Genomic DNA, 12,728 nt, shown 5'->3' with positions numbered 1-12,728 from the left:
GTGGCTTCACATGCTCTACAGCTTCAGGATCTGCTGTCAGGAACTTTTTCACCCTGCTCATTCTTAGATCACTTTATTTTGCCAGAACTCATCACTCAGCCCTCTGGAACACTTCTAAAATACGCTGGTGACTCTGCACCCTCTCTTTTGCCTTCCAGATCTTCATGCTCTCTTGTCAAGAAAAGCCCCCACCTTGACATCAAGGTATCTTGACACCTTATTCAGTTCTCTTCCTTTGTTTCTGTTTTTTTTTTTTTTTTTTTTTTTTTAGTAAAAACAGTCCCAAATCATTCAATATCTTTTTGACCCATGGCTGTCAGTATTTAGTTTCTTCTATTTATATCACATGTTCTGCCTGCTCCTGAAGTATCCTGAAGTTTCCCATTTGGTCTGTTTTGTTTGTTGTTTTTTTTTTTTTTATTTTTTGGGGAGGGTGTGTGTGTTTTCTTTTTGTAGCATTTAAGTTTACAGTAGCCTACTTGTGTCATTCTGCCAAATGAGATCAAGCTATGTTTTTTTGGCTCTGCGTATAAAAAACCTAACCTGGTTTTTATGTTGTTTCTGTGTCTCAAGCCACAAATAGTGTGGATTTGTGACATCTCGCATTGAAGATATTTCAGTGTTGCTATTTATACAATCTTTTAAAACCAGACCAACAGATACATAGATATACGTAGCAATTCGTCTTTGACACGAGATGAAAATTAATTTTACAATGGTTGATGTAGAACAAAGATTTGCAGTTTATTTGTACCACAGAGTAACATAACTATTTAGCACTGAAAAACGGCAGCACCTATTTCTTTGAGAACCATATTAAAAGACGACTTAAGAGCAAGAAATCATTCCGTAAGACAGTTCATGGTATAAAGAATTATGTGCTAGAAATGATGCCGTTCAGCCTGAATTTGCAGGCACTTTCAAACACAGGTGAGAACAACAGAGTCAAAAAATATATCACAATATGGCTTAACTTACTTACCAGGCAGATGTACTCTGAAAAGACATCAGGGATGGGCTTAAAGCATCTCCTTTTAAAGTATGTACTGTCTGTGATGTTTGAGGCTGTGGCTGAGTTTGAGGCTGTGTCTCTGGCTGAGGCTGTGTCTGTACTTGGCTTGGGCCCTGAGCAGGGTTAATCCATCGGCTCTGTCCCTGTGTCATCCACTTTCCCTGGATTCCCCACCGTGCCAGGTAAAATTTGCAAATGTCATAGTTCATTGAAGAGTAATATAAAAGGTCCAGTACCAGCAAGATCACCACAAAAAAGCCATAGATCCACACTCCCAGCAGTGCACTGTAGTTGCTGTAAAAGAAAAAAAAGGGAAAACAAAACCATTATCTCATATATCAACAGTGGTTATTGTGTTAGTTTATCAAGGTTGATTCATTAATTATATGAATATAATATATAGATGGATGAAACAAAAATTTTGTTCTAAAGCATGTGCCATTAAAAATTATTTACTATATCAATCTAAATACTGCTATATACGTGACATGAGAGGTTGTTAAAAACTAAGGCCCCCTGTCTTACAGACATTTTTACTTCTCCCTCTTATCTGTGTATTTTCAAGAGCACACAAATTCGGTGTACAATTAGCTTCAATGCTTTAAGTGAGACCACTGATAAGTACAGGGTTGAGGGGTCCTATGTCTTGTTCTGCCAATTCGCACTTCCAGAGAGTCACCCTACTGATAGTGACAGGGCATTTATGAGAGCGAGGGTTAACCATATGAAAATATGCTGTAATAATTGAGATCGAGGGGTGTCTATACTATTGACAACGTTCACTGCTGACAAGCATTATAAACTACTTGTCTTAAAAGGTGTTTAATGTGCTTGAATTTGCTCTCAGTTTATTAATTAATTATTGCTGGATGCAGAAGACACTAGTAGAAGTATAGGCTTTCAAAAGCAACTGCTAAAGATCCCTTCGTTTGCAGAGAATAAATTTCGGAAGGAAGAACATTGACAAGGTCATATTATACAATGCATTCCACAGGAAGGAAAGTATGTAATACATTTATATGTATATGTCAGTGTAGTTATAGTGTGTAGGTAAAGGCCATGAAAATTATCATCTGCTGACATGGTGCACGGAGCTGTAAAGCTATGACAGGTGATTAAGATATTAAAAGAACAGGAGGGGAAAAAAAGTAGGAAAAGGTATAACGGGTCAAGAATTTGGAGATCAAGAAGGGGAAGAAGTGCTAAAGCTCTGCTGGAGATGCAATATTATTAAAAGAAAAATCACTGTCAGGTGCAAATGCAGTTTGGATTGGAAACTGTGTGAGCGGGGAGGATGAAGTCAGAACAGAGAAGGAAAGAAATGGGCAAGAAAGAGATGGTTAGGGACACAGCGAAGAGGCTAATCTAGACCTAAGAGCTAAGGTGACAGTATGTGTACCAGAGACTGCAAAAAATAAGAGCAGGCAGGAGGGATGCTAGTAAAAAAATGACATTAGGAAGACAGTCTTGCAGAAAAATGTTACCGAAGTAATAGGTGGGCAACCCCCCATCTACGTGAACCTGAACTTACACGAATAAAATTGAACACACACTCAGCCGTGTTCTGTTTCACAGGCATCCAGAGAAACTTTGAGGGAATTGTATTTTAGCAGAACGCTGATCAAAACAGAAGTGCTATGAGAAAAAAAATGCTGAGAAGACATATTACAAAAGCAAGCCAGAAAGATATTTTGACAGTTTAAAAGCAGGTCCGGAACCTTCTTGGACCTAAAACATTTCAAGTCTCTGCTTTGACCTTTCACTTCCATTTGAACTTTTCTATGACTCTTTCATTTTGTACTTTCAAAAAAGCAGGATTTGAAACAAGAAATCAGATAAGAAATCGGAATTTTAATTCCTATGTTGCTGCCTGTCAGCACTTAAGGAGACTGATTCTCCTCTCCAGGGAATGATTCTTCCACTACAGAGATATAACACGCTTAGATTAAATGAGGTTCCACAGCAAATAACTGTAAGTAACAAGAGGAAGGTCAGAGCTGTTAATGAGTCCCTTTCTGTGTAAATTTAGAATTATGCAAGCCTAGGATTTTTAAAAATTTTTCAGTAAATTTCCAGGAGTATTTGAAGTAGACAAAATATAGGGCTTCTGAAAACCCTTAACTCAACAGTCTTTGCTTCTACTAAAGGCTTAGACATGCATTTCTACCTTCACACAACAGTGGGTAGACCTTTGTAATGCATTAAAATCTTTGCAGTCCGGGCACTTGAAAGTATAACTGGATCTGGTTAATCCAGGCTTCTGAGCAGTGCTACTCTTGACCTTCAGTGGATTTATTCCTACTGGGGTAAACTCTTCTCTCTTCTGCTAATATAAGGGAAGCGAAGGCTGGAGAAGTCAGGATGAAATCCACTGCAACAAATCCTGTTCTTCTTCATCACTAATGCCAATAGGGTCCATTTTACAAATAGGTGAACCGTATTTGGTCCATAGTAAGAATGAAAATACTAGAAAACATGTTATTTTTGTTTTAGCAACAACGTGAGAGGCAGGAACATTCCCTGTAGTTAACTTAAAAGAATTTGTTTGTATTTTAGGTATTTAGTTTCACTCATCAAAATTTTGGTTAGGGAAAATTAGAGCTAGTTTGAGTGCTCCAATTTAAAGCAACAATTTATTAATCATGCCATATGTGAGTCATCCATCTGCTCCTTCTAAATAACATCTGTTTCTCACAAGTACAAAAATGAAAGACTGCTTTATTTTAATTAACAGACAGTGGGACAACAGCACTATCAAAAGGGCCTTGTGAAAAATCACCAGCAAAATTAATAAGTTGTACGTTTTGTACACACAGGGAAATTCCATACTTTGATGTTTTCTGTTTGTCAAACTATTAAGATGGTAGAAACTATTAATTTTGCTGATGGCTACTAATTATAGTAAAAATTAAAACTTCTCCACAAATTAAGAAGATGCTTAATTAGAAAATAAACAATCTTTCTTACACTGAATAACAGTAAGACCAGAGACGCAGAAAAGAACTGGGAATCAAAAAACTCCCAGGACTTGCTCTCATTTTATTGAGCTGAATGATTTCATTGTAAAATTTTCATCTTGCAGTTGGATTTTCCTGTACTTTGTGCGGAAGTTTCATTTCAATTAAAAATGAAGCGTGATCAGATTCCGAATTCACTGAGATTCAAATTATAGGGGTTTGTTCCTTCACAGGGACAATCAAGTACAGCAAGTTGTTTTGGTGTGGTTGTATCTCCTCTTCCCTTCCCCAGCTGGAAAGCTTGCCCTGCCCTGCTAGTGCTCCTGCTCCTCCCAATCCATCATTTTGGAGGTTTCTGTTTAGGTTCATCACAAGGTTTAGCAACATAATGCTAAAATCACTTCTAAAGCCATGTTGCCCAGTCCTCTGCTGCTGCGGGCACACAAATAGAAAAGCTGAATCTGGAGTAAAAGCTACAAGACGATTTCCTTTTAGCTTCTCTCTGAAACAGGGTAATTCATGGACCTATCAGAAAAGCTGAGTAGCTCATTATTTTAAGATACATCACCTTTTGTAGAAATATCATGTATATATGGTATAACCCTGATACAGAGCCCACTGTGTAAACAGAAAGATTTGCTCTGCCTTCAGGGAGCCTTCAGTTGGGCTCTCTGAGAACAATAAATACTTTTACCATCCGTCTCGTCCTACTCCATCTACAGAATCCTGCTTAGATTTCTCTAACATCCCTATACACAAATGAAAAGACAGGATCTTTTATTATTATTCTTACCCATGCGATCCCTTCCCTCTAATTCATTAACTTTTTGAGACAGACAACAAGCAGGTTAGGACCGGGCTGTATTTTTTTTTAGAAGAGTTTGCTGCTTTTTGTGTGCAGCACACGAAGCAAAAATAATTCATTTGGGAGTTCAGGATTAAAAACCCAACACATCAAAACAATTCTGAGCAGAATTCTACAGCTGCAGTTTAACGCGGGCAGATGGCCATGGAAACTGTTTCTTTCCCTGTTCTCCTTAAACAGGGCTGTTACTTACAGTAGTAAAGTATTGCCCCAAGGAAATGCAAGCTTACATCCTAGCAAATGCCTACTTCTAACACTGAGGAAATCTGTGCAGTTTTTGCATGTACGCTTTAAATGTGATTTCCTCCCCCCCCCCAATTTTATTTAAACTATTATCTCAAGGCCTTTGTCCAATACAGTGTTTTCCTGTAGAATCTATTACTGTAGTACCTAAGAGGTCTTCCCAGCTAAATTATATCTTTTTGCAACAGTTGGTAGTGGAATTGATTCTTTTTTTTTTTTTCTTTCTCCTTTCTCTTTTTTTTTTTTTTTTTTTCCTTTCTTGTACAGATTACTTTCTGGGAGATATTTAAGCAAACGCCACCTCTGCAGGGGGCATGATGTACATGAATAAATATAGTGCTATTGTATCCTCACATTGCTTTCAGTGCAATGTTGTGGTGTGGTGTGCAAAAGCCATTCCAACCCTGAAAAACTGGAATAAGAGATAAGGAAAAACATGGATGCGTTACAGACTGCCATGACACTGTTCCAGTATCAGATTAAGGATGCCTAGGATAGTATTACTGCTGATAATCCACCAAAATAGGCATAATAGAAAATCTGAGAGTATGAATACCAGATTCAAGTGAATACTATTTTTAAGGATACTTAAACAACTAATTAGACAAAATTTTATGTTAAAATACTTTGGATGGCATACATTTTCTTGTCTGTTAGACATCATTGGTATTTCTATATTTAACACTAAAGAAATTGTTCACATTCAAAAATATTATAGACTGATGAATCTGCATGATCGTAAAGATATAACAGCCCAGTAATCTGCACTTATAAAGACATAGAAATCTTTTGTTATAGTAAGGAAAAATGTAAATAAACTGGGTTATAGTTATATTGTGTGACTATATAAGACAAACGTGTTTTTTCAGCTGTGCCATGACAAAGAAGTTACAAGTCACTTCATGAATTTTTTCCCTCAACTGTATTATAAACCAAGAAATTTGTTTTGATGATCACAAGAACGGCTAAGGGGAAAAATAAATCAAATAATAATATTGAAATAAACCAAATAATAACATTGAATCAATCTTCCCTGAAAACTATCATCCTTTTTTTTTTTTCCGTTCATTGCTATTCCCATGTCCTAAATAATTCTCCCCAGCCACGGTACAATAGGTTTCATCAGAATTTTTTTCAGTGGTGTGTGAAATTAGATCTAAACAAAGAGCTGACTTTGTTACTGTAAAGTGAACCCTGGATGTATTCAAATCCAAATAAAGTTAAATTATTGTATACGTTAAATAAAGTCAGAGTGTACTAAGAAAGATGCTTTTTACAATGTTTTTAATGTAGGCATCTAGGCTTCACTTCTTTTTGCCCCTCCACAGCATACTAAAATTATTAGGAAGTTTTCCACCAATGTTAGTGAGCTTAGGGTGAGGAGATCATGTTATCATCTGCTTAGCATCTCTTCATTTTCCTGGCCCTGACTGCTTTATCAGAAGTGATGTTTCAGGAAGTTACAAAAAGGCAATACTGGTTCCACTCTGGCACTTCCCTAAGCTACATCTCCAGAAGCTTTTTATTGTATTTAGCATGACTTCACATACCTTTGCAAAAGATCAGCACAAAGCTAATGCCCACGGGAAATTCTGGACTGAAGACATACAGTCTGCAGGTAGTTCTCAACCATGAATCTTACCAACAGAGACTAGAGAGGTAGCTCTTTCTCTGCCACAACTGAATGAGGTGACTTATTTAAAGAAACAGATTGATAAATGAAAATTAATATAATACTTATGTTATGCTCTAAATATTTTTATTAAAATAAATACTGTGGTTCATAGAATACCCAATTACCTTTTACTCATTGAGGAACTGCTCACACACAGCAGGCCAATAATATGAACAGCCCTATACTTATTTCTGCGGGTAAGTGTGCTTGTGTGTGTACATGTACAGAATGTGAGCGGGCATGCAAACAGAGAACGCAGGAGGCAGAGGAATGTTCTACATCCCAGGATATATTTTGCAGTCGAACCATACCTGTTCTTTTGGGCACGTCTGCTTTGGAAAGTGGCTGACTGGCCTTTCCATTTCAGGTGGCTGGTGAAAGGAAGAACAGCAGGGCCTTACCTTACCAAGCTCTGGCCATGACTAGACGGAGTAGCTGCTGAGATATTGGGAAAAGCCTGAAGCATTGGCTTTGGACTTGGCTGAACTGCAATCGGCCAGTACCATCCCAACCTCTGTGACGAAGCTGCCTGTTAGGCAGACTTGGGTGCTCAGCAGTGTTGGGCAGGGTTTTCAAATTTGCTGTGTGCCAGACAAAGAACTGGGAACACGTGGGGGCACTAGCCACACTAGTCCATTCTTGGGACTCTCTTTTTATCGCTCTGAGTGTGAAGCAGTTTCTATCTCTGCCTGCGACTACACGCACAGCCCGTCTGTACTGAGAGTCCTGTGACGACCTCTCTTCAGGCCGGTATCTGATTGTTGCTGTGGTAGCATGGTCATCCCAGTAAACAAAGGGGGAGCACATCCTACTTTTACCACAGAGCATACATAAAATATGCATTGCACGGGGACCCTGGGGCATTCCTTGGTATAAACTCCACCAGGTTGCCTGGAGGCATATATGATGGCAGACTTGGGTAGCCCCAGGTAAGGGTGCTACCAGTCTCTAGATGGTCCAGACTGAACAAAGCATGGAGAAAATGGATGCCTTTTAATAGGCCTGTTTAATAGACTTCAAGTGTGCCCCAGCGTTCTGTGTGATATGTTCTCATGATGTTCCCAGATGCACTAGAAGGCCAAGGCAAGAAGTTTCACCTCAAGGACACAGCTGCACATACAATAACAAGACAGTATAGATCCACATTGATTTAAAGGTATCTTATACGGGTAGAGTCTATTTTTGTCTGTCTTTTACATTACGCAGTACGCAGACTTCTTTATGGTAGGTGATTGTCACTTTAACACCTGAAAAGTTAGACTTTAGGCAACTTCTGCATCTAAGGCAAGGTTCACACTTCTCTAGGCAGAGCTGTAGGAGGAGCGGTTGTTGAGGAAGATGACAGTTTGCAGCTGCTGGACACAGCTGCATACAGTGAGTTAAAAGAGCCGCCATCAGTATTCCAGCACCATAGCCTCCTAGCAGCCTTGCACCTGCTTCCATAGGAATGAATGGCAACACACCGACTGACTTTTGCACCGCAGAAGGAAACACTAAAATCCCTGTTGTAAACAAAGATCAATAGACTGGAATTCCCGTTGTCTTTATCTGCCTCTTCCTTGCCCTGGAGGGGCTGAATACCGGAATAAAATGGCAGGGGGAAAGCAGATAGACCAGAATTCGACCTTGGAGGGGTCACAGCAGCCAAAAGTTGCCCTCTTCACCAAGAGAAATCACAGCAGATTAGTGTGGCCAGAATGTCAAATACTAAATAGGAGGCAGGCCAAAAGTGAAGATTTTGTCATGGTACATAGGTAACCAGTAACAAAGATCTACTTGCTACTTTATTGGTTCTTTAGAGAAAACATTACTGACATTTACCTTAGAGGATAGGCCCCAGCAGTAACAGGCAAGGATACCACACGATGTTGGTACACCAGCAAACACGCTCTGTTCCTTGAGGTCAGCGACATCAGAAATTCAAGATAGTGCATTTGGGTTGATATGGAAAATGTCAGCTCACTCCCCCTCCCCCCTGCAGACAGCTTTGGGGTTTATTTTTACTGATAAACACAGTTTGGATCAGACTGGGGTCGGGGGAGAGACTTTTGTAACTTTTAAATGTAACTTTATATTTCTTACACTTACATGCAACATTTATATGCAACATACGTGCTCTCCTAGCAATATTTATAGCCCATGTCAAAGCAAAGCAAGCAAAGCCAAAATATCATTTCTTTTAGGAGTTCTGCAACAGCAAAAACATTTTAGTAATGTTTCTCTGTACGTGCAATTATTCTAATCACTTCCATCATTAAGAAGCACACCTCAGACTTATGTTATTAGACCAGGAACAGTTTAGTGAAGAGTACTTTAAAACTCATTTACTTACTTATGCATATATCCATCTGCGTTTCCTGTTAAGTTCATCTGCATAACAGTCTGAAATTCTGTCTCATTGCAGCAGTATTTAAATACTGTGTTGTTATGGTGACAGCAAAAGATGTAAGATTTATTGTCAGAAAGACGGGGGCAGTGAAAACCAAAGTGGTAGCGACCTTTGTAGTCCGTATATGGCTCGCAGACCCGAAAATGTGCGGACAACGCTGTAAAACAAAGAACAATATTAGCTTTGTGAGACACTTATCTGCATGTTATGAACTATAATTTTTCATTGGTTAAACAGTTGTTGTTTGACTTCTGAAAAACATTAATGTTTCGGAGCCTTCAGCATCATAACATTTAGTACTAAAAGATCACAATATTTAGCATCTTGTTGTATTTGTATTTTAACTGTTACTATGTTTCTGATTACTATTATTTCTTTTAAGGGAAGAGAAGAAATGCCCTCTGTGCCAAGAAGCACAAAAAATATTTAGGGAAACATTTTCATACTGCTGTTCTAAATATGTGGATATCCATAAACACCCAACAATATTCACGTTTGATTCTCCTGGGATGACTTCACAGAAACAAAAAGTCTATGTAAAAACTCCAATAAAAGTTTGATGGCACTTGATTTACAATCACTGTTCTTGACAGACAATATCTTCTCTACTGTAAAGGTAATTCTTTGATAAGGATTATTCTGCCAGAAATAGTAATCACAAAAAAGTATAACATATCTGAACAGCTTTGAATTTTCAAATAGATAGAACTAATAGAAATACAGCTATTCCTGGGAGTTCTTACATTTCTTATTTATTAAATTCTTATGTAAAGTGTTTATTACATCTCTGAGAACATTTTTACAGGAATGTATCGCACTGATTTCACCCTCTGCTCAAGCACGGCCACCTAGAGCCTTGTTGCCCAGATCCACATCCAGATGGCTTTTGAATATCTCCAAGGATGGAGACTTTAAACCTCCCCAGGCAACCTGTGGCAGCGCTCAGTCACCCTCACAATGAAAAAGTGTTTCCTGATGTTCAGAGGGAACCTCCTCTGTTTCAGTTTGTGCCCATTGCCTCTGGTCCTGTCACAGGGCACCACCCAAAAGAGCCGGGCTCAGTCTTCTTTACATCCCCCCTTCAGGTATTTATGTACATTGAAGAGATGCCCCTGAGCCTTCTCCTTAGACTGAACAGTCCCAGCTCTCTCAGTCTTTCCTCGTATGAAAGATTTTCCAGTCACGTTCATCACTCAGCGGCCCTTTGCTGAACTCTCTCCAGTAGCTCCACCTTTATCTTGTACTGGAAAGCCCAGAACTGGACCCAGCACTCCAGGTGTGGCCTCACCAGTGCTGAGTAGAGGGGAAGCATCACCTCCCTTGACCTGCTGGCAGCATTCCTACTAATGGAGCCAGAAAGACAAAGAGCTTTCCAGCCAGCTGGCCCCCAGCACACACTGGCGCCTGACGCTGTTCCTCCCCAGGAAGGTGCAGGACTTAGCACTTTTCCTTGTCGAACTTCATGAGGTTCCTGTTAGCCCATTTCTCCAGCCTGTCCAGGTCCCTCTGGATGGCAGCACAACCCTATGGCATATCAGCCACTTCTCCCACTTCTGTATCAACAGGAAACTTGCTGAGGTTGCACTCTGTCCCATCATCGTTTTAGTTTTAACTATGTATTATTTGTTCTTGGAAAAGTTAAATCTAGAAAATAATAGAAGAGACATGTGGTATGAGAGAAATTAAAAAACTAAATAGAACTTTTAACTAAGTATTTGATTTTTAAGAAGAACAGGAGCTTGATTCAGTTACTTAAACACAGGTCTCCAGTGCCAGCTAAGACTTCCCTAGGCCGTTCTGTCTGGTCTCCAGCTTTCAGTGGAGATGCGGGTCTCTTGTAGTTCCAGTGCACACATGGATGATCTGAGGCAAGTCAAATGGCATTAGATGCACATGGTTAGGCAAAGTCCCTATGTGTTTTGCAAATGTTTGATATCAGCTTGCAAGGGGGCAGTACGTGCATTACCATGTGAGTAGTTCCACTGCTCGTTCTTACTAGGAACAAGGTGAGGCCGTGCCTGATGTCAACAAACAGAAAGTAAGTTTTATTATTGGACCAAATAAATGCAAGTGAAGGGGTAGCCTTCATAGTGTAGCACTGCACTTCCAATAGTCATGGTTATCCATGGTATTTTTATTTACAGTATCCAGAAGAAGAACACCCATCTAATCCTTCGCTGGTAAATGGCCAGCTTAAGTATCTTCCTTTGAAGCATCTGATGTGCTATATCCAAAAAGCTGTGCAATAAACTCTCTAGTAAGAAGTATGTCTTTCCATTCTTCTCTTTTAGGGGTTGCTTATGTCCTGAACATTTGTGTTTGGATTTTTTCTCCCCACCTTGTCCAGCGTTCTCCCTATCCAGCTGAAGGATAACTTCCACTGAACCTACAGATTTCTTATCAGAATTAGATGGCTTAATGTATGTACTACTTCAGTATCAGCTGTAAAGAAAATACAACTGCTCTGAACTGATCAGTTGGACACGTCTCACTTTTTAGCCATCTTGACTTATTCCTTCTTAGTTGGAATATCTGCACTTTGATTATATCAGCTGCTCCTATGAAACAAAATTTTCTTCGATAACTGCAAAGCCTCGGAGTGTAACACAAATTTTGTTTATCATGCATTATCAACAGTATCATCATTTTTTTCAAAAGGCAGGTACAATGCCTTTTATGGCTAAAGCTATATTAACTTATTTTTCCTTTTAAAAGTTACATTATTAAAAATACTTACAAGCTAGTGATTTTTGAAACTGCCAGGATGGATGGTGGTTTCAAGTTTGGGACATTTTAATGGAAGATATTAATTGCTAGAATTAGCTTTGCAAATAACAGGATAGCAAAAATGTCATTTTTTTATGTTATTACCACAACTTAGCTTAGGTGAATTACATCTGTGCTAAGCTACCACAAGTGAACAGCAGCCCTGCAAAGTTATACTGGACTCGTATACACGCTTAGCGCATGTCATAAGAATTTAAACTACTTTTTTATGTTTGATAAGCAATCGCATACTTCCATGCTTCAGAAATTATTCAGTGCTCTAGGAGAGACACTGCACTGTGAGAATGCACTAGAGAGCTGTAAGACTCTAAGAAGTTTAGCTTGCTCGTCACTGCCAAGTGCTTTACTCACAGCACATGTGAAAATGTCCCCTGATCCCTAGACACGTCCTTTGCCCATTCTAAAAGGAAAACAAATCCCAAACTTGATGACGAAAACTGGGGGAAGGATGACTACAGAACAAAGGGAGAATGAAGATAAGATCAGGTCAGAGGAGGAGTGATGTGTGTAATAAAATGTAGTCCTAAGCAAATCCTTAAATAGTAAAATGTGTGTCAGTGACTAAAATAAACGCACAAATTAGAGCATGACATGATGACTGAATTACAGTCTGAATTTGGTAGTCAGTGCGCGGTGGGTTAACCCTGGTAGGCAGCTAAGCACCACACAGCTGCTTGCTCACTCCCCCTCCCAGTGGGAAGGGCGAGAGAATCAGAAGGGCAAAGCGAGAAAATTCGTGGGTCGAGATAAAGACCGTTTAATAAACGAATAAGAAAAAAAACCCACCAACGACGACAAAA

The 12,728-nt window shown here is 39.3% G+C and overlaps 1 protein-coding gene across 12 annotated transcripts in view; it reads right to left on the bottom strand.

Moving 5' to 3' along the window:
• SHISAL1 (shisa like 1) overlaps positions 1–12,728 on the bottom strand; it is a 198,603-nt gene that overhangs the window by 29,075 nt on the left and 156,800 nt on the right. For all 12 annotated transcript variants that reach the window (XM_074590771.1, XM_074590779.1, XM_074590763.1 and 9 more), the window contains 2 exons: positions 9,085–9,298; positions 983–1,306 (listed from right to left, as the gene is read on the bottom strand). In XM_074590771.1, coding sequence (XP_074446872.1) covers positions 983–1,306; positions 9,085–9,298 — 538 coding nt within the window. The remainder of the gene's footprint in view (positions 1–982; positions 1,307–9,084; positions 9,299–12,728) is intronic.

The sequence above is a fragment of the Larus michahellis genome, chromosome 1 (genome assembly GCF_964199755.1).
Source record: "Larus michahellis chromosome 1, bLarMic1.1, whole genome shotgun sequence".
In the NCBI taxonomy this organism is placed as follows: domain Eukaryota; kingdom Metazoa; phylum Chordata; class Aves; order Charadriiformes; family Laridae; genus Larus; species Larus michahellis.
Note: the sequence above shows the minus strand (reverse complement) of the source record. Positions and strands in the feature narration are given on the sequence as shown.